This window comes from Trachurus japonicus, chromosome 13 (assembly GCF_045865225.1).
Source record: "Trachurus japonicus isolate A0001 chromosome 13, Traja_1.0".
Taxonomy (NCBI): Eukaryota; Metazoa; Chordata; class Actinopteri; order Carangiformes; family Carangidae; genus Trachurus; species Trachurus japonicus.
The window spans coordinates 4210968-4231656 of record NC_140919.1 but is presented as its reverse complement, the minus strand read 5'-3'; the positions used below and the strand labels follow the sequence as shown (position 1 = coordinate 4231656).

General features: G+C 42.9%; 1 protein-coding gene across 1 annotated transcript in view; it reads right to left on the bottom strand.

Moving 5' to 3' along the window:
* Nucleotides 1–20689, bottom strand: part of LOC146975292 (protein NLRC3-like) — a 138881-nt gene that overhangs the window by 101756 nt on the left and 16436 nt on the right. The window contains exons 3-6 of the mRNA XM_085794693.1: nt 2100–2213; nt 713–826; nt 449–527; nt 63–288 (exon numbers count right to left, since the gene is read on the bottom strand). Of these exons, the coding sequence (XP_085650819.1) occupies nt 63–288; nt 449–527; nt 713–826; nt 2100–2213 (533 nt within the window). The remainder of the gene's footprint in view (nt 1–62; nt 289–448; nt 528–712; nt 827–2099; nt 2214–20689) is intronic.

Sequence of the window (20689 nt, the reverse complement as noted above, 5' to 3'; positions counted from 1 at the left end):
TGTTGATGTCAGTGAACGTCTCATTTGTCCATCATGTTGAATCTTTAGAGAAATCCTCTTACTGCTCTGCAGACGCTCAGCCAGCTCCTCCTGCTTCATCTTCCTCAGGAAGTTCACTGTGATCTTCACTAATGCCTCTCTGCTGCTCCTCTGCTCTTCATCCTCACCATCCAACACCTCCTCATCCTCCCCCTGACTCGCTGAGCATTCTGGGTAATCTGGACTCAGAGCCTTATGGATCTTCTTGAGCTCGTTCTTGACAAAAGTGACCATGTTCTCCTCCAGCAGCTGGAACAGAAACTCTATGAGTGACAGCATCAAACTAAAACCATGGAGCCAAACATCAGATCCATGTTGGACAGACTGACAATCCACTGGTGTCAAAGTGCAGCATGGAGATGATGGTGAACACAACAGATGTAACAGCAGCTGTTGGACATGTCCTCACCATAAATATGGAGTCCAGGTGTGTTTGATGCTGCTGGGCAGACTGACCACTGGGAACCTCTGAGCTCTCCTGGTCCACTCTGTGGAGGAATCAGTGTCAAGTCAACATCAGGACAGAGAGATAATACAAGATGGACTTTATATGTCCCCTGAGGACGTTCACAACAGACACAGACACTTTGGATTCAGACCTGGTCCAACAACACGTCGTTCAAACTGATTCTTTTCTACAATAACCTGAGTCTGACTGTCAGTTACAGCTTACATCTGATCAGCTGATCCACGTCCTCCTTTAAAGTTAATGATCAAGTCCTTTGAGTCGTTGCTCTTTAAAGACAGACAGCTGGGTTCAGGAGAGTCTGGTCTCTGCTGCTGGATCCTGAAACAACAACACAACTGATAAATTTGCATGTTGTAAAAACTGATGAAAAATATCTTCAATCTTTTAATAAACACAAGAACTGACTTTTAACTATTTAACTAAGTAGATGGTTCTGACACATTTCCTATTGCTACTGCTGCACTGTGAGCATCTCTGAAAATGAAAGGACAAGTGTTGTTTACTCACCAATATAACTTTGGTGTCATTCGGAGTCCTTCGGATGATATTCAGATCCATTTGAGAGCCGCGTATATCCATATAGTGAGAGTGATCAGGGCACCAAAATATAGCCTCTAAATAACACATTATCTGCCACAAAAGTCGTTCATTTCACCAATATTTGTTATGATTCGCTAGTGCTATTCCCCTTTGAGTCTGGAGTTGCCCTTTATTGTCATCTGGGGTCTGTAGGTTGACCTACTATTCTCTATGTTTTCCATGTTCTATTTTATAACCTGTTTTCTTGTCTTTATACTTCTATTGCACGTCTGCCCATTCTGGGTGAGGGATCCCTCCTCTGTTGCTCACCCTGTTGTTTCTCCAATTTTTCCCTGTTAAAAGGGTTTTCCTGGGAGTTTTTCCTCAGTGGATGTGAGGGTTTATGGGCAGAGGATGTTGTTGTGATGCCATGTAAAGCCCTTTGAGACAAACTGTAAAAATTGGCTATACAAATTAAATTGGCTCCTCTGCTATGTGTATATCACTTTTATAACTGTAATACCCCTGGCTGAATAATACTGTTCTGTTGTATAATATGTAATAATACTGTTGTATATAATTGTTAATAAAGCAATTCAACTCTGCGACAGTCGGCTTGTTTACCTGGAATTTGCTACTGCTAGTTTTGTGCAACATGGCTGAATATTTGTCAGATTTCTACAGATCCCTGATGACGATAACAGAACGAGTTTCACAGCAGATAATGTGTAATTTAGAAGCTGCATTTCCTGTGCCCCAATCACTCCCACAATATGGATATAAGCAACTCTCGAATGGATCTAAACATCGTCCAAAGGACTCCTAATGACACCAAAGTTACATGGATGAGTAAACAACCGTATTTTATGCCAGAAATAAGGTCCAGGTTGTAAATAACGGCACTTGTCCTTTAACATGTGGATGTTCAGGCAGGGACTCTTTACTGCAGCTGGACAATGTGTCTGAGTTGTAAATCTGATTTTATGGAGAATCATTGAAATTTGACTCCACAGGAACTGGAAGAATGTTCAACAGAAACTCAAAAGCTTTGAAATGTAGTTTTGTCTCTTACATCTGATCAGCTGATCCACATCCTCCTTTAAAGTTAATGAGCCTTCCTATTGACCGGTCGCTCTTTAAAGACAGACAGCTGGGTTCAGGAGAGTCTGGTCTCTGCTGCTGGATCCTGAAACAACAACACAACTGATAAATTTACAGGTTGGAGAAAAATTATGAAAAATATCTTCAGTCTTTTAACACTAGAACCGCCAACATTCTAATCCCCCTTAAAACGCCACAGCGGTCTCCCAGACCGTCACGTGTAATTACATTGTTTCCAGTCACAAACAGTTCTGTAAGTGGAAAAAATAAGATTTAATTTTTAGTAGTGTTAGTCCTTCTTCATATTACGTTGTGTTGGGGTCTTGCTTGGATGTCGTTGGGGGGTTAAGACTGAGTGATGTTACAGCACCGCTTGTTGCACCTACAGCAGACACTTCTGCCTACAGCTGAAAGTGACGCATCTGGACACGTGTGCTGCTCTCATGTCAAGAGTCGATGTCGCTGTTCACTGGATTTTTATTTTTTCAAGGCCTGTTTGTTATCAACTCCAGTGTTTCACAGTTGTTCTACCTGGATATTACGTAGTTTAGGCTCCACGCCCACAGAAACCTGTTATTACCGGACTGGACAGCAGCCGAGATAATTAGGCTATTATTACGTTATAATTCAATAATCATTATAAACGAGAGTGAGTAGGCTATATATATGGCGCTTTATATCTAACACAGACTAATCATGATCTAGTCTGTCCTGAGCCCACAAAATAAAGTTTGGTTACACAGACAGTCCGCGCACCTCCGTTACATCTGCACGGAGCACATGTGTGCAGCTGACAGATGCAGCTTACAATTTCCTCATCACTACCTGAGCCACCAACCGATCCCCCCTCCCTCACGTCCCGATGAGTCTCCTGGACATATCCTGTATTCTCTGATTTTCCTTTTTCTTTTCTAACCGGCCCGTTTCAGTTATTGCCCGTATACACCCGGTGTCTCGTTCGTTCTCTCTCTCTCTCTCTCTCTCTCTCTCTCTCTCTCTCTCTCTCTCTCTCTCGTCATATAAAAATAAATATAGCCACATAGGAAAACAGTAAGTGAAAAAAAGAAGCGCGACAACGGCAAAATGGAAACATTGTAATAATTGCTGTGTGATCACAGCTGGACACAGTGGCCTAATAACTGCCGTTTATATGCAGCGGTCTGTGGGACTGCTGCTGGCGGTTCGAGGTATAATTGCTCAGAAATCGAGTGTGTTTCATTTTAATAAGTTGTAAGCTTCAGAAACCATTAAACACATGTATTTAGGAAAAGTCACGGACTGAGAGACCTGTAGGTTTAATGTAAACAAAGTAATTTATATAAGAAAAACACAAACGGTCTGTGAGACCGTCTTGGCGGTTCTAGTGTTAATAAACACAACAACTGACTTTTAGAGAGAAAAGTCTTTCTGACTGTTTTATATTCTGACCTTTGACCTGTGGTCTGGCTCTTGGTTTTAGAGGGAGGGGCTCCCTCCTCTCTGTCCTCACACTGATCCATGCTGCTGAGCTCACATCCACATCAGCTCACACACACTTTGTAGCTTCACCTGCAGAGGAAACACACATCATTCATCTGCACAGCAGCTCACATGTCCATCATGTCTCCAGCTGCTCCTCCACTGATTGGCTCTTCTCCTCTGCTTCATATCAGTGTCAGTTGAATGCAGTCACACAGCAGTGAGGAAGAGGAAGCTGCCTTCAGCTGCTGTACTTCTACTATCAGTCCACTAGATGGCGTCATGAAGCTGCAGCCCAGCAACATGATCCATGGACCACTGTTTCCATCCACTGACACACACAAGGACTGAGATCCACTGAGTTGATGTGACACAGTCTCTGTGTGGACAGCGTCCCTGTAGAAAACCACTGGATCCAACAAGCTACACACACAACAACTGGGCCTCAGCTGACAGACAAATGATGCGTTCAAGTTTCTCTCAGTCTGAGGCAACATCTTCAAAATGTTTTGTTTTGTCACAACACAGCAACAGCAACAATCAACAAGAAACAAAATTATTTAGTTTACTGAAAATTTCTGCTAGATGTTGATCAAATGTTGCAACTCTAAAAGATTCTTCTCAACAATATTGATGATTTTTATCCAATAATCAATAACCTAGAGCAGGGGTCTTCAACGTTTTCCAGGCCAAGGACCCCCAAACTGATGGAGAGATGGAGCAGGGACCCCCTACTTATATATATTGTATAAAATTGTGTTTTATATTTAACTGGTCCTGCAGTGCCATACAGGGCCGTTGTACTGTATAGGGGAGAAAGGTGATGATAATTCTAGGGGCTCAGCGCCCAGTGGGGCCCACAAAAACCCCAGTAGTCTAATCTTTGTATGACTGAATTATTCTGCATAAGACCCTGACTAGTACTCGTAGTAATGCTGCATTAGCATCAAAACAAAGTAGGCTAAATAAGAAATGATAATAGATACGTAAAAGTGGAAAAGTCAGGGGGCAGGGGCCCACTTCAGTATACTTTCAGGGGGCCCAGGATTCCTAGCAACAGCCCTGGTGCCATATGCCAAAAGTACCATATTATGAACTATAAATCACGCTTTTTTTTAGGAGTTTGGCTGGTCATGGGACTCTTTATATTTCGAAGGGACTTACATAAAAAATATATGCCATGCCATCTATGATCACAACAAGTCACTCGTGGTAACTGAACGCTGCTACTGCACCAATGAAAGAATTACTAAACCATAAAAAGACAGAGAAAACAAAGCAGTGTTTCCCCTACTTTGTTTTTTTCTCTGGCTTTTTATGCATTTATTTTGAAAGGGCAGCTGGAGAGAGACGGGGACGCGGAGAGAAAGTGAGAGGGGGGATTGACACGCAGCGATGGGACTGTCTGAGGGTCGCTGCAGCGGCCGTGCAATACCAAGACATATGACGCTCGCGACTCTCCCCCAGTCGTCAGCGCCGCGGTCACCGAAGCTGATTCTGAGAACATTTACACCGGGCCCGCCGTGTCATGTCATGGTTCCACGGAGCGTTTCAGTGACGGTGTCACGGCCTGATGCTGCTTCATTGTTGCTGCGCTATGAGCAGACGTGGCGGCGCGCGTTAATGTCACCGTCATATGAGTGTGTGCTGTTAATTAACGAGTGTATGGAGAATGAAAACATAAAGTCCCATCGTTGTGTTGTGTGGCCGACGGTTCAGGGACCGAGTGTCACAGCACCAGTGGTGTGTGTGTGCACATGCGCCCGCCATCGGGCTGATTTTAGAGGGGGGTGGGGTGGAGTGAGCGAGAGAGAGTGAGGGAGAGATGGTGCGCCGTGTTTGTAGATACAATACAAAGTCTCGCCTGACACCTATATTATAGGAAAACAAAGGACTTTTATGTAAAAATCTGATGTTCAGCAGCAGGGAACACCCCTATATTCACAATGGATCTTTTTTTCATAACTTCCATATCTTTTTTCATATTTTTTTTCCCTCAACCAAAACTTTCGCGACCCCCCTGCAGTACCTCCGCGGACCCCCTAGGGGTCGCGGACCCCCTGTTGAAGACCTCTGACCTAGAGTGTTTGTGGGTGCTGCAGTACAAGCAGGAAGTAGCACAACAAGGAAATACGTTTATTAATGCTTAACTAATGATTAACTCAACTCAACTTTATTTAGAAAGCCCTTTAAAACAACCATAGCTGAAAAAAAGTGCTGTACATAATGCAACATATGGACATAAAACAATTAGCAGAAAAATAAATATTAAATAATAATAATTGTTTATTGCTTTTAAAACAATTTAAAATTTAAATAAAACAAAAATAAAAAAACAATAAACACAATAAATAAAACAGACCATAAAACACTAAAACAGAGGTAGAGTCTCATGCTGGGTTGAAAGCCAAGGAATAAAATGGGTTTTAAGATGTGTTTTAACACGTACACACTAATTAATAGTGTGTATTTATCATAAATTGTTACCCAGACAACTAGGCAGTCTGAGGTGTCTGTCAGTCCGGCGGAACGTACGCAGAACGGACTACGCACACGTCCGCAGGACATGTACGACAAGGCTCACTTTTTTACTACCGTGCAGATTACGCTTTCCCACACAGACGTTAATGTGCCCAGTCGATAACTGACGGTCCCACTTTGCTCAGAGCAACCTGTGACGAGAACCCTCAGTGAAACAACCACTCTCTGTGCAGCATGATCGACTCTGTGCGGCTTCTCTTATCTGATTGGTCAGGCTACTTTAATGCAGCACCCACCTGGCTGCTACACTGAAAAACAAAACAAAAGCTGGATCGAAAAAGCAATCAGGCATAATGTGTTTTACGCTTATCTTTCCAGTATTTTCGAGCGCGACAGGGACAGTCTTCAAGATGGTCGATCGCGATCTAGGGTTTGGCAACCATTGATGTAGAGCCTTAAAAACCCTGTGAGCCCCTCAGCCCGCCACACTGAGTCCACATCAGTCCTGTAGTGTAAATCTAATGACAGACCACTCACCACAGACAAAGTCCCAGCTGTTCTCCAGCGGCTGTCAGACAGCAGGAGAGCAGCGGCTCATCTCCACCTCCTCCATTCAGGCGGTAAAAGCTGCCTCCAGTCATCAGGAAGTGGAGCTGCACACAAAGAACCACTCTCTTCAGGTTACCTTAAGTGAGAAAATAAACTGCGACACAACTGTTGGTGTTAAACTTTGTACTGTGACTCACCTTTTGAATGTGATACTGTTGCCCTATCTGGATTAATTAAAATGCTCCACTGCACTTTGCTCCATGAAATAAAGGCCCAAGTGAATAAACAACTTTTATGACACACACCATGTTACAGACATAAAAACATGAGGGAAGTAAGCTACAAAAGCAAAAACTGACATGTACCCAAGTTAAGTGAACCAAATACTATGGAACTTATGTGATAAACATAAAACACTCAATGGATAATTCTGATTGAATCAGATGATGATTATAATCATATCAAGTTTTAGGTAGTCTACCGGCTATAGTAGTGCTGTGATGTCACATCATACAGCAGGGGAAGTATTACAAGTAGACACATCAGAAGGAAACCACTAAAGTTAAATAACCAAGTCTGGCTGATCTCCAAGGTTTCAGAGAGATGATGACCTCCTGAACGTGCTCTGGTCACCACGGAGATGTGTGCACTCAAACGGTGAGGAGAATTTGCAACCAATGGAAACTCCATTTACAACACAGCAAGAGATGAACTGAAGACATAAACCACAGAGTAAGATCTGAGTTCTCATAGAAGAACCTCAGAAAGGTAAGGAGGAATTACTACTATTACAACTAACTTAAGAAGATGAGTCAATGGCCCTCATTTATCAAACTTGCGCAGGATCTGGTGTAGATTCTGGTGTAAATATCAGTGTACGCCAAGTGTCACGTGTGATTTACTAAAAGTGTGTACGCTGCTGATTTCGGCGTGGTGGTGATAAATCCGGCGGCTGAAAACGAGCGTAATTTAAATGTCACGCCCCGATATATTCCTGCTTTAGAGGCGTCGCCCTGCCCCTTTTACCACATGGAGACACGGAAGACGGCCAAGAAGAGGGACTTTACTGACGTTACCGCGTTGAACAGGAAGAGGGCGGCAACATTAAATATCTGGACATTGATAGATTGATAGTTTTTGTGATTAAGCGTCATCCCGGTGGATGGAGGCTGCAGACGCACGTGTCACCGACCACGTCAGGAAACCCAGCGACCTCATGAAATGCTCCTGCAGTTTACTAAACACAAGTGACTGAGGAGAAATCATAGGCATATTACTGCTGCGAACGCGACTTTATGACCATCAGTACCGCTGGCATGGTTCGGCTGATGGAGGGATGTGAAACACCGGCCCGATGTCCCACTGACAGGTCCCGGTGACGGGGGGAAAAAAAAAAAAAAACACTCCGCCGCGGAGATCAGCTGCACCTGGACAGGTAGCGGAGCCCCTCCCCCCCCTCCCTCCCTCCCCCCCTCCGGTGTCCGGCAGAGAGAGAGACTGAGGAGCCGTCCGGTCATGCTCTGGTGCAGGAGATGTTGGAAGTTTGTGTGTGTGATCTACAATAACAGGTCTGTCTGTCATTGACTGTTTCTGTTTACACAGCTGATTAACGAGCATCTGTCACGTCGTGGTTTTTAATTCATCTCAGTTGCTCAAAATAAAAGTCGAGTTAAATTTTCAACACGGACTTGGTTGTAGCGTTTCTCTTTTTTGGCTACTTTTTAACTTTTTATCAATATAAACAACAACAACATGTGGTCCACATCGCTGCGTTATTAGACTATGGTTTAATAATCATTCTGACACAGCAGCACTCCTTCCTGCATGTTCTACGCTGGTTCCAAATGTGCGTACACCTGGTCAGAGCTGGCGTGAGATTTGTGCGTACCGTACGCTCACGCTCAGATTAATAAATGCCGATCCTTGCGGTGAATTTGGTGTACACCCATTTTTTTGGTGTACGCAAGTTTCATAAATGAGGGCCAATGTGAGCACAGAAATCATCAGTGTTGTGTTGACCACAACTGTGGAACAAATAAAGTAATCTTAACCTTAAAAACAGTGCAATAAACCAGCAATAAAGAATCAATGAGTAACAGGAAAGGCAGCAGCTTCACCAACTGTTCCACCACCAAGGCCAAAATCTGTCTATTGTTATAGCAAGTGTGATAAGTGCAGCTCAGAAACAAAGATGACTCAGATGTGATTATTTTCCTGGATTTATTCACTACAGGATGTGAAAACACATGTACATACATAGAGTCTCCTGGTCTTCCCTGTGCCTATACAACACAGCCCTGTTACATTGGTTTACAGCAGGGCTGTGGTGGCTGCACCGTCCCCTAGAATCACTGCTGTTTGGCCTTGGAGGGCGCTTCACCTCAGACCTGACTGCTTTCCCTTTGCTCGTGTGAGTGATGTGGGGGCGGCAGTGGCTCAGGAGGTAGAGCTGGTCATCCAATATTCAGAGGGTTGGCGGTTTGAATCCCGCTCTCTTCCAGTCTCTGTCACAGTGTCCTTGGGCAAGACACCTTACCTTACCATTATTCCTTCATACACATTCACACCGGTGGTGGTAAGCTACGTCTGTAGCCACAGCTGCCCCGGGGCAGACTGACAGAACCGTGGCTGCCATTTTGTGCCAAATTGCAGCTCTGACTACCACCAAACATCCACACACTCTCACACGGGGCAAGGTGGGCAAGGTGTCTTGCCCAAGGATACTACGACAGCAAATGGGAGAGAGTGGGATTCAAACCTCCAACCCTCTGATCATTGGCACTATCTACCTCTACTGCCTCAGCAACTGATGCCCCAAATATCTGAGAATTGATAGCCACAAAAACTTCCAACGGTACATTGACTCTCCTTCCTGGATTATTGTGGGTTTACGAAAAGATTTGATTTTGATTTTTTTTTTAAAATTTGATTCTTTATTGAACATGTCATAATAAAAACAAAACCAAACCAAATATCTTCCTGTTGACAAAATGTCTCATCACAAAAATTGCAACTAAATTATTTAAGGTGTCTTTTGAGACTGCCTACTGCCTTAAATGTACTCCACACTCACTTCTGTATGGACTTCCATGTGCCTCTCAAGACAACAACTTCCCAAAAAAACTGCAATCAAATGGCTTCACTGTTGAATGGACTTTTTGAGTGAAAGAAAATATTTATCTGCTGGGTAAATCTTTCTCCAAAAATAGTACAACTAAATGGTTTATCCTGTGTGTGGATTCTCAAGTGCTTAAAAAAATTCCCTTAACATCTTTTTTTTTTTTTAACCACTGGACGCATGGACTTTCATATGTTCATTACAACCCATTTTTAGTAATTCTTTTTACCATAGGTAGCACAGTCAAATGTTTTTTTCCCCTGTATGGATTATCATGTGTTTTTTAAGATTACTTTTATATCCAAATTGTTTACCACAGGTAGCGCAGTCAAATGGTTTCTCTCCTGTATGGAATCTCATGTGGTTTTTAAGATTACCTTTATATCTGAAGTGTTTACCGCAGGTAGAACAGTCAAATTGTTTTCTCTCCTGTATGGACTTCCATGTGGTTTTTAAGATTACCTTTAAATCTGAATTGTTTGCCGCAGGTAGCACAGTCAAATGGTTTCTCCCCTGTATGGATTCTCATGTGGTCTTCAAGAATCTTTCTTTGCCCAAATGTTTTACCACAGGCAGCACAGTGAAATGGTTTCTCTCCTGTATGGACTCTCACATGGCGTTGAAGAGTCTCTCTTCGACTGAAGTGTTTACCACAGGTAGCACAGTCAAATGGTTTCTCTCCTGTATGGACTTCCATGTGTCTTTTAAGACTACATTTATATCTGAAATGTTTACCGCAGGTAGCACAGTCAAATGGTTTCTCTCCTGTATGGACACTTGTGTGGTCTTTAAAATCCCCATTATGTTTAAATGTTTTCCCACTCTCTGCGCAGCATGGAGACTTCTTACCAGTGTCACATTCTTCATCACTTAAATGAACAGCTTCACTGTTCAAACCTGACTCAGGTGCTCTGGTTTCTCTCCAGTCATCATCGTCTTCAGTCTCAGCAGACGACACTGACACCTCATCATCTGTATCTGGCTGAAGATCTTCAGGCTGATCTGAGTCCCTGTCTGGTTCAGATCCTCCACAGTCGTCTCCATCAGCCTCTATCTCTACCTCGACCTCTATCTGTTCAGCTGAGCTGCTGGATGGAAGCTCTGCCTCAGTTTGTCTGTGATGAGGTTGTAGGGACTGAGGTTTCTCCTCCTCTTCGTCACTCCTCACGTGAACAGAAGTGAGGGAGAACTCTGGAGTGGTCAATAGTTCCTCCTTTTCTTCTTTAATATGTAGACTCTCTGGGTTCTCCTGATCCAGATTAGTGGTCAATTCAGGAGGATCATCTGCTTTAATCATCAACAGGTGCTGATCACCTGCAGAAACAATAACACACACATTATGAACAACAGTGTCTTCATACTGTCACTCATATAACTGGTGTCCGTATGAACCCCAATTATCTTCTCAGTGGACACCAACAGCTTCTCCTGCAGCCAACTGCACCCATTCATCAATCAGTAATCCATAAAGTCACGCTGATCAAACAGAATCCTCCAGTTACCACAATCAAAGTACACCTTCATAGAAAATGACTACTAGTACTAGTAGTTAGGGTGTCACGATTCTCCAAATCCTCGATTCAATTTGATTTTCGATTTTAGGGTCACGATTCGATTCTCGATTTTTTTTCTTTTTCTTACAGCACAGAGGCCTTTGCTATTTTCAGACTAGTCTAGTCTACGGTCATTGGTTTTATTCATCAAATTTTGTACAGTAAATCTTATTTCAAAAGATGGGATACATATAAGTGATGCAATTTCCATAATGTATCACATTAGGCACTATGGTCACATTTAAATAATTTATTTACAACATAAAGGTAACAATTTTACCAAGAATGCCCCCAAAATCATGATCCAGGGGCCAAGAGAGAGAGAGAGAGAGAGAGAGAGAATGAGTGTTGTCTCGAGAGAAAAAGTAAAGGAGAGCTTGGACCAGTGACTGAAAGACAAAAGACGCCGGTGCAATGGGGACAACAGGCAGTTGTAGCTTTCCGGGGGGCGTCTATCCTCTCTTTGACTTCGATGCTCTAGACTATGACGTAATTTGATCGATTTCGATAAAAAATCGAAATCGTGACACCCCTAACTAGTAGTAATAAAATATTGTAGACTATTGGACTCTAACCAATGCCCTAAGAGCCCAGAGATATATCAAAGCTTTCAGACCAATTACTATTGTTACTCTTAAGTAGAACTAACAAGTTTATTTACACTGCCCGACCAAAATAAAGTCACACACTAATATTTTGATAGACCACCTTTAAACCCCGTCCTGACATGCAGTGAGCGAGCGAAACGGCGACGAAATCTCGCACGAAGGGGTCCTGATATGCAGCGGGTATATTCTATTGGTTCAGAATCCAAACCAATCAAATTATTGAGGGACGTAAACAAACTTGTGGCGCTATTGCTGTTTTTCACATCTTGGAGTGTTTTTTTTATTTTGTTTCTCTCATATTCTCCTATCTCTGATAACTAGCTTGTCAACAGAAAGCAGCGTGTTCATTTCAACCAATAAGAAGTGTTTAGGGGCGGGAGGCTGCCGCGAAATGTCGTCCAGATAGAGACAGGGCGAGCGATTTTTTAAGGGCTCTGCGTCATCGCTGGACGGAGCGACGGAGTGACGGAGCGACGTCGCTCGCTGTCAGGACGGTCAGACGCTGTCTGTCCAGAGTTGCATTCATTTTTTCAAAGATTCTCAGTGGGGTTCTGGACTCTGTGGTCACACCGGACCACATTTCTTCCTTTAAGATGATGGTTCTCCACTCTCCTTCAGGTTTTTAATAATGCATTTGACAGTTCTTAACCCATTTTTAGTAGTCTCAGTAATCTCCTTAGATGTTTTATTTGCTTGATTCATGGCAATAGTTTGACCCTTCTGAAACAGATGAAAATCTTCTCCACGATAACAGGGTGTCTCTTCCGACATGATTGTTTAAGGAATGAGACTGCTTGGTTTCAGTTTGTATTTCATTTCACCGGCGATCATGTATGTGTTTTCTGTCCTTCTATCATGTTAAAGGGACAACGAGGAGTTTTGGAAAAGTGAAGTGTTTCCACACTACATTTATGAGCCTCCGCACCGTGAAATTCTTTGACCGGCGCAAGACAGACTCATGTTTTCATTCATCAAGAATTAAAGTCAGACGTCGTAGTTCCCACCATAAACGGAGATTCGGCGGCGTTATTCTCATGAATCGCCACGAAACCGAAAGTAAAGAAAGCTGGTCGGCTCGCCCAGCATTTCCACCACCACTAATAATAACAAAATAACCATAGAGACAAAACCATAGATTTATCTAAAATGGACCATTAACAAGTGGTAACGGAGATTCATCCACATTAATGTCTGCTCCCATTGGCAGATTAAAATATTAATTTAAAAAAATAATCAAAATTTTTTCTGCAAACTCCAACGGATTCTTGTTCTACATGACCACAACTACCTCTGTGGTGATTTTCAAATTGTTTCACTGTACCATCTTTTGATAATCTGATGCTGAAGTCATACACAGCATACAGTACAATGTCTGCCTCCATTGGCAGATTAGAATATTCATTAAAAATAAGAATCAAATTGTTTTCTAAGAACTTCAACAGATTCTTATTCTACATGACCCCAGCTACCTCTGTGGTGATTTTCAAGATGTTTCACTGTACCATCTTTTGATAATCTGATGTTCTCATGTGTGTGTGTTTGACCATATTCCAGGTCATCCAGACATCCCTGCAGCAGCCCAAATCAACCGGTCATTTCAGGTTGAAGGGGTGGGCGGTCTGCCTGTCCCCTAACCCTACTGACATACTGAAGCAGACAAGGGCGTCAGTTTACTTTGAAAAGTGGTGGGGACAGTTTTTTTTTTAATTCTCCGCCGGACCGCAGCAAAAAAAAAGAAGAAGCCCGTAGTTGTGTTTAGAGACGTGACAGGTGTGGCATGACAAGCTGGTGATCATTTTATTTTTTATAACATCTATGCGCATTGAGAGTGAGTGAGAAACAGAGAAACAGCGGGTGCACACCAGATGATTGCCAACCGGCAAAAACTGAAACGAGATGGTTATAGAGAGGAAAAACACAGAATATACAATATATATCCAAAAGACTTTGTCCCGTCGTCACGACGTGAGCGAGGAAGGTTTAGTGATGAGGACTGTCACTGTCAGCAGCTGCTCCAAACAGACACGTTATAAACTTTACTTTGAAGGGACAGATTAGATGTTGATTTTGACTTTGCACCCAAACATGAAGCATCGGGTGCTGTCTCATCCGGTACAATCGACCCCGCGTGGAGGCCGCCCTTCAGTTCGGCGTCTGTTCTATTTTTCACGTGAGCCGTGAGCTTCGTCTGTCAAGCTGGATAGACGGATCGTACCAGACAGGAAGTCGGGCACAGAAAAGGCGAGAAAATCCGGTCAATTTTCAAAATAAAATGATGATTACCGGTAATGAAGTTGTTGCTGTCCGTCTCTAAATATTTGTCAGTTGCGTCTGCACACGAGACACACACACACATCCATACATACAGAGCTAGAGACAGACCTGTGTGTGTGGAAAACCCGAGTACAGACGAGTGGAGTTGATGTTTTACCGGCGAGGAGAGAGAAGCTGCTCCCTGTGCGACCAGCCAAGCGCCTGCGAGGACCAGGCTGTGAGAACTCTTTAATCGCAGATTGTTGCGAGTTATTGGCTCCGGCTGAAGCTCTGCGCCGTGCACACTGTTTCAGCTGCCTATTTTGTCATAGTTTATCAACGTTTTTTCGTCATTCTTCATTAGGATAATGTTAAGTTTATTTTGTGGTGGGGACAAAATTGTTCTTGACAAAAAGTGGTGGGGACATGTCCCCAGCGTCCCCAGCGTAAATGACGCCTATGGAAGCAGAGCATGATCCCCTCCCTTCAGAAACTGGGCCCAGAGCAGTATTCCAACATGATAACGACCCCAAACACACCTCCAAGACGACCACTGCCTTGCTAAAGACACTGCCAATGGAGACAGACACTGTACTATGCTGTGTATGACTTCAGCATCAGATTAACAAAAAAGTTTTATAGTGAAGCAGCTTCAAAATCACCACAGAGGTAGCTGGCAGCACCTAGAACAAGAATCTGGTGGAGTTCTCAGAAAACAATTTGATTATTATTTTTAATGAATATTTTAATCTGCCAATGGTGGCAGAAATTGTAGGCTACTGTATGCTGTGTATGATTTCAAAAGATGGTACAGTGAAACATCTTGAAAATCACCACAGAGGTAGTTGTGGTAGAACAAGAATCTGGTGGAGTTTGCAGAAAACTATTTGATTTTTTTTTAAATTAATATTTTAATCTGCCAATGCGGGTAGACATTGTACTGTATCCCGTCGATATAGATTCCTGGGTTTACGGGGTGTCCTTGAATGCACCATGAAGCCGTTCACACGCTTTACCGTACGAGACGATGTAGAGACAGGCACTCGATTTTAAAGTGAGCTTTTCCGAAGCGTAGCCGGCGTGACCGCAGTAAAATACTGTAGTACAACATGTCCTCTTTATCTACAAACCGAGACTAGCATGATGTTAATGGATTTAAAACTGAATCACCAACCGGTTTTGTTGAGAAGGACTCGAGGCTGCAGGAGAACATCCAGCAGGTTCCTCTGCCGCTCGATCTCCCGTCTGAAGCCCGAAGCCTGCGCCTCGTAGCCGGCTACGACTCTGTCCACGGCCGCTAAGATTTCCTGGGAGGCGGCGGTGAGTCTCTGGGTAACGAATCCTCTCAGAAACTCCACCTCAGACATTTCACTCAAACTCCAGGTTAGTCCCGCCCAACAACTAGGCTGTATTGAGTCGTAGACTCATGGCTCTGCCCAAACGTGACTCTTCTTGCTGGCGGCTGGTGTCCAGTTCTTCTTCTCAGGCAGTTTGCTTCCCATTTCCAGGGAGCACTACCGCCTCCTACTGCAGGAGTTTCAGACCAGAGAATGGGCATGCAGTTCTATTCTTCCAAGAGAAAAAGGAGAAAACACACACAAAATAAATTCATACTAAACTTATTCCCATTAACCCGACGTTACGTAAAAAACTCTAACAGATGTTTCGTGACTTCCTTTACTTCAGTCCAGAGAGTACAATGTAGGTACTTTGTTTAGAGACTAACGTTTATAAGCAAACAAACATTGGACCGCCACTGTGTCCAAAATAAAGTATTGAATTGAATTGAATTCCCTTTGATTTATTTCATGATTATTTTTCTATTCACTTAATTTTAAATAGTAACCGCTTCATTTAAGTGATTTGTCCAATACGGACCTTTTATTTTGAAGTTCTCCCGGTAGGTGATGCAGCCCTTTTGTTTTGAGTTTCGCGGGCCTCAGACAAAGGAGGACACTCATCAGATTTGACTCTCATAATTAAGCTTCTCTTGTGACGGGTACAAGGTATGTTTTGAGTTTTAAGTAGTAAAATGTGATTTGGTCGATTTGATGACAAGAAAGTGTTTGAAAGTAGCTGTTGACAGTGATGGCAAAGTTAGCTTGCTAGCTCAATTAGACAGCTACTACTACTGCTACTGCTACTCCTCATGTCACAGTGATGTAAGTGCTCCTCTTACTGTAATGTGGAATACAGTTGAATGTTTCAATTATCTGTCCTTTAGCTTTAACAGTGCTCGATTAAAAAAAGGGTTTAAAGAAAAGTAAATTAAATTCCTGTTAAAATCAGGAGGTCAGCTTCTGGAAACAACGGAAAAAATGAAATCACGTAGTTTATACATAAGCTGCAACCATTGAGCATCTGAACCATAGTAAATTGAATGTAAATTTTATTGCCATCTGTTTTCATATCTACATGTTTTGAAAAGGCTCCTGGTGGTACGCAAGGGCTCCATGTTGTCTAATGTCCGTTAATGTTTAATGTATTGTTAGTTTTTTATGTGCTTTATTGTTGTATTGTTGTGTGTGTGTGTGTGTGTGTGTGTGTGTGTGTGTGTGTGTGTGTGTGTGTGTGTGTGTGTGTGTGTGTGTGTGTGTGCATACTGTTAATGTTTTATGTGTATTGTTAGTTTTGTATATGCTGTATTGTTTTGTGTTGTATGTATCCAGGCTCCCTCAATAAGCTTTTGGTAGCTTCAATGGAAGTACAAGTTGTGTGTGTGTGTGTGAATGAACAACCTTGAATACAAACATCAGTGTGCTTCACCATGGTCTGACTGCAGTTTTTCTTCAGTAGCTTCTCCTTCATGGATGCTGACGACCTGTGACCTCCATGAAGAGTCATGACAGAGGTGTATTGTCTTTATAAGTGTAAAATAAGAGTCTCACAAGTGACTAGCTGGTTTGTGTTGTTTACTGCCAAAACATGCTCTGACGAAATCAGGGTTGACCCCGCCTATCTTTATGACAGCTACTGTTATCAGTACGAGAGGCTCATCACAGCTGCTGCTGCTACATCACATGCTGTCCACCTGGATTCATCAGCCAGCACATCTTCCCATGTGTCACAGCTGATCTACAGGGATTCAGGCAGCGTTCACACAGACTCTACACAAAGGTCAGAGACAGTCACATCCACCAGCACTCATACACAACTCTGAGGATTCATCTATTAGTATTAAGTTTATTAAGTTACCAAGATGGTCGGCTACACAGCTGATGAGTTACTGAAGGTCTGGGTATCATCACATAATCAATCATTCTTTTTTCTAAAGCAAAGAACTTATAAATCGCTTATAAAACGCTGCCTTTTTGGTCAGTTTCTTTTGTTTGGACTTTTTCACACTTATCTGTGTACCTAGCTACTCTCTCTGCCAAATGAGAAATTAAAGGATTAAGTAGCAAAACAAAACTCAAAACTGGATAAAAAAAAAAAAAAGAACTAGTTACTCTCATTTAGTTAAGAAACAAAAAACCAATTGGTTGCATGATCTTGTTTCTAGTCTTTGGTTTAGAATTACAAATCCGATACATCCAGATTAATTAGATTTCTGGATTGAAAGTAAATAATGATAAAAATCAAGGAGGCATCATTTAAAATTATTTAATAATTTATTGATTGTGACACCAAAAATCTCTTACTCTCTTTTGGTTTTAAAGTAAATCACAGACTTGTGTTTCTAAATGATAATAAATGATGGATTATGTGATGAGACTCAGACCTGAAACAGTGAACATTTAACACTCACCTGTTCATATTATTATCAATGTAACGCAGTGCCACCTAACAACCACAAGGGGTCAGGGCATGAACATGAATGAAGACTCATCTGAAAGTGGTGTGTTGAGGTAGAAGGTCACATGAGCAGGCTGGACTGCAGGCTCACTTCACTGTGTTTCAGAGTGGACTGGTTTCTGGCTCTAGTCTGAGCAACATGACTGGGAACACAGTCAGTCCACTGTTGAAGAACCATAACAACTGTAACCTACAGACTACATCAGTATAGTAGTTACAGGAGAAGCTTATGGGTTAAGGTAGGAGCCAGCCCATCATCTGCAATCAAACACTATGACAACTAGTATCATATATCGCCGTGACGACGGACAGGACGTTGGATGTGACGTGAGAGAAGTGACATTGTCAGCGAGCCACACGGCTGCAACAAAGGATGTAAGGAGCCACCAGAGCAGCAGAGAGAGGTGAGTTCACTATTCACTACTATTAATGATGCACAGTAGAGTCTGTTGCAGAGCAGCGTCCATGTCAGAGATTACAAGAGTTTTATTACAACAACTGTCACATTCACTGAAAAAGCTCGGGACTTTCGGGGTGACCTCCGTGTTATGTGGCCCACTGAATATGGCAGTAGTGGAACTCCCATCATGCCTCTGGGCCGAGCCGACGGCGTTGTGGATGTGATGCTGCGTGTTGATGAATGCTATGCTAGTGGATTAAATGGATGAGTATTGAGACTTTAACAGGAACCACATGGGGCTTTGAACCATGGATTTTCATCAATGACAACACTGACAAACAACAAAGATAATGTTCAGTAAAGTCAGATGTTGTTATGAACTCCCCTGGGAGATGTGAAGCAGGTGAAGTGTAAGGGCCAGGTGAGGTCAAGGTAGACTGATCCACAAATGCACAACACAGAAACATATCACGAGATGGGAGGTAGCTCACTTAACCCAATGAGTGGGCGGAGTTGAGGTGACCCATATCACCTGGGCTGGAGAGGCGGAAGAGAGAGACGACTTCCGGGGTTTCGAGACGAAGAGCAGCAGGTCTCCATGAGGGGAGACCACGCTGGCGACAAACACACATCCACACACCGCACCGGAGTCACACACCAAATGAACTAAGAACCAAATGCCGAGTGGAGCGAGCTGGCCGGCTGTGGAGCTGCTGTGGCCGTGGAGCGACGGGGACGCCCTGAGCTACGGCCTCGCCGAGTCCGGTCGCGCCGGGTCGTACCGGGCCTAGAGGCGGTAACTACGGAGCGGGTAAGTGAAGCAACTCCCATGCTCAGGTAGATACACACACATACAGACAGGTACACAAACTCACGTCTGTGCATACACTTGAGAGAGAGATAACCACAGGAGCAAGCGGAAGGTTTCAGGACAGGCATAGTTTAATAAACGAGCTAACGCTATATCATGTTTCATGTACCAATGCAGTCCCGTTTGTCCGCGTGTGTTACAGATGTGTTAAACCTACAGTCACTGATGTTGTGCTTAATTTGTTTTAATCATAATCAGGAATCAGTGTTTAGTTGAAACTGTTTCCATTTTTACTAACGGACAACAGAGATGAATATGAAAGCCTTAGTTTTTTATGTTGACATGTATACACACAGTTGGTCTGCTGACAGTTCTATAGTTCTATATTTCCTGTATCATTGTATAGACTTCAGTCTGTTTTTCACTGTTCTCCACAGTTATATGCTACAGTCAGGATTAGAGGTGAGTATTATAAACTCTTTCATATTTACTTAGTCATTGTCATTGTATATTGTTAAAGTAGAATTAGTGTAAAAAATCCTTCAGTGTGTCCAGATGTACGGGACATCTCAGAAATACAAGTCAGTAAAAATCAGTTTCTAAGAAGTGATTTTTTTTTTTCCACAGTCCAGGTGCATGATGGGAAAACAGACCTCTGATTGAGCTGCTGGACGACCTCAGACTGAATGGTGAGCATCAACACCTTCAGATTAGTTGTGAAATGTACAGATGATGAAACTACAATCCTCAGATGAGTTTGACAGATTTGACTTTTTTTTGTTTTTGATGTGATGATCAAAGGTGATTTAACATGTAGATGGATCAATGTAATTTATGATCAATAAGCATCTATGACAGTGAGGTGCTGCCCAGTGCTGTCACCATGGTGATCCAGATGATGAGTTCTAAACCTGGTCTCTGTTTTCTAGGTCTTTAAAGGTGAATTTCAGCTCCCAGATTTCCTAAAAGAACAATCACAGGTACAGTACAGTAACTCTCCTGCCTGTTGCTGAGCTTCTTCTCTTCTCCACATTCAGCTTCTCATTTATTTAGTTCAGTTTTTTTTAGTTGAAACCATCTGTGGCTCGGTTCAAGGTCTTGTTTCAGATTTCCATCTGCTCTCAGTTCATGTCTTGATTTCCTCACCATCTAATGCAGCCTCTTGTTTTGGTCTCAGTGGTTTGTTCTGTTTGAGTGTGTGTGGCATCGCCGCCCTCTGCTGGTCGTTAGACGCACCTACACACACTGATGTTTCCTGAGCAGACTTGACCTCTGACCTCTCTCCTCTTCTACAGATCCAGAAGTCTGCAGAGAAACCCAACCCCAGTTAGGAGCAGAGGGGGGAGGGGGGCATCGCCTCAGTACACAGGTACGACCGGACATGACAGTAACATAAACATAAATAATAACAAACAACTAGAAAATTTCCTCTGGGGAAATTTTGAAAGGCCCACGGGGCTACTGCCGGTTTTGCCATCTCTGTCAACATGGGAATCAAACCCACGATCTTAAGGTCAAGACAGAGCTGATGAGAC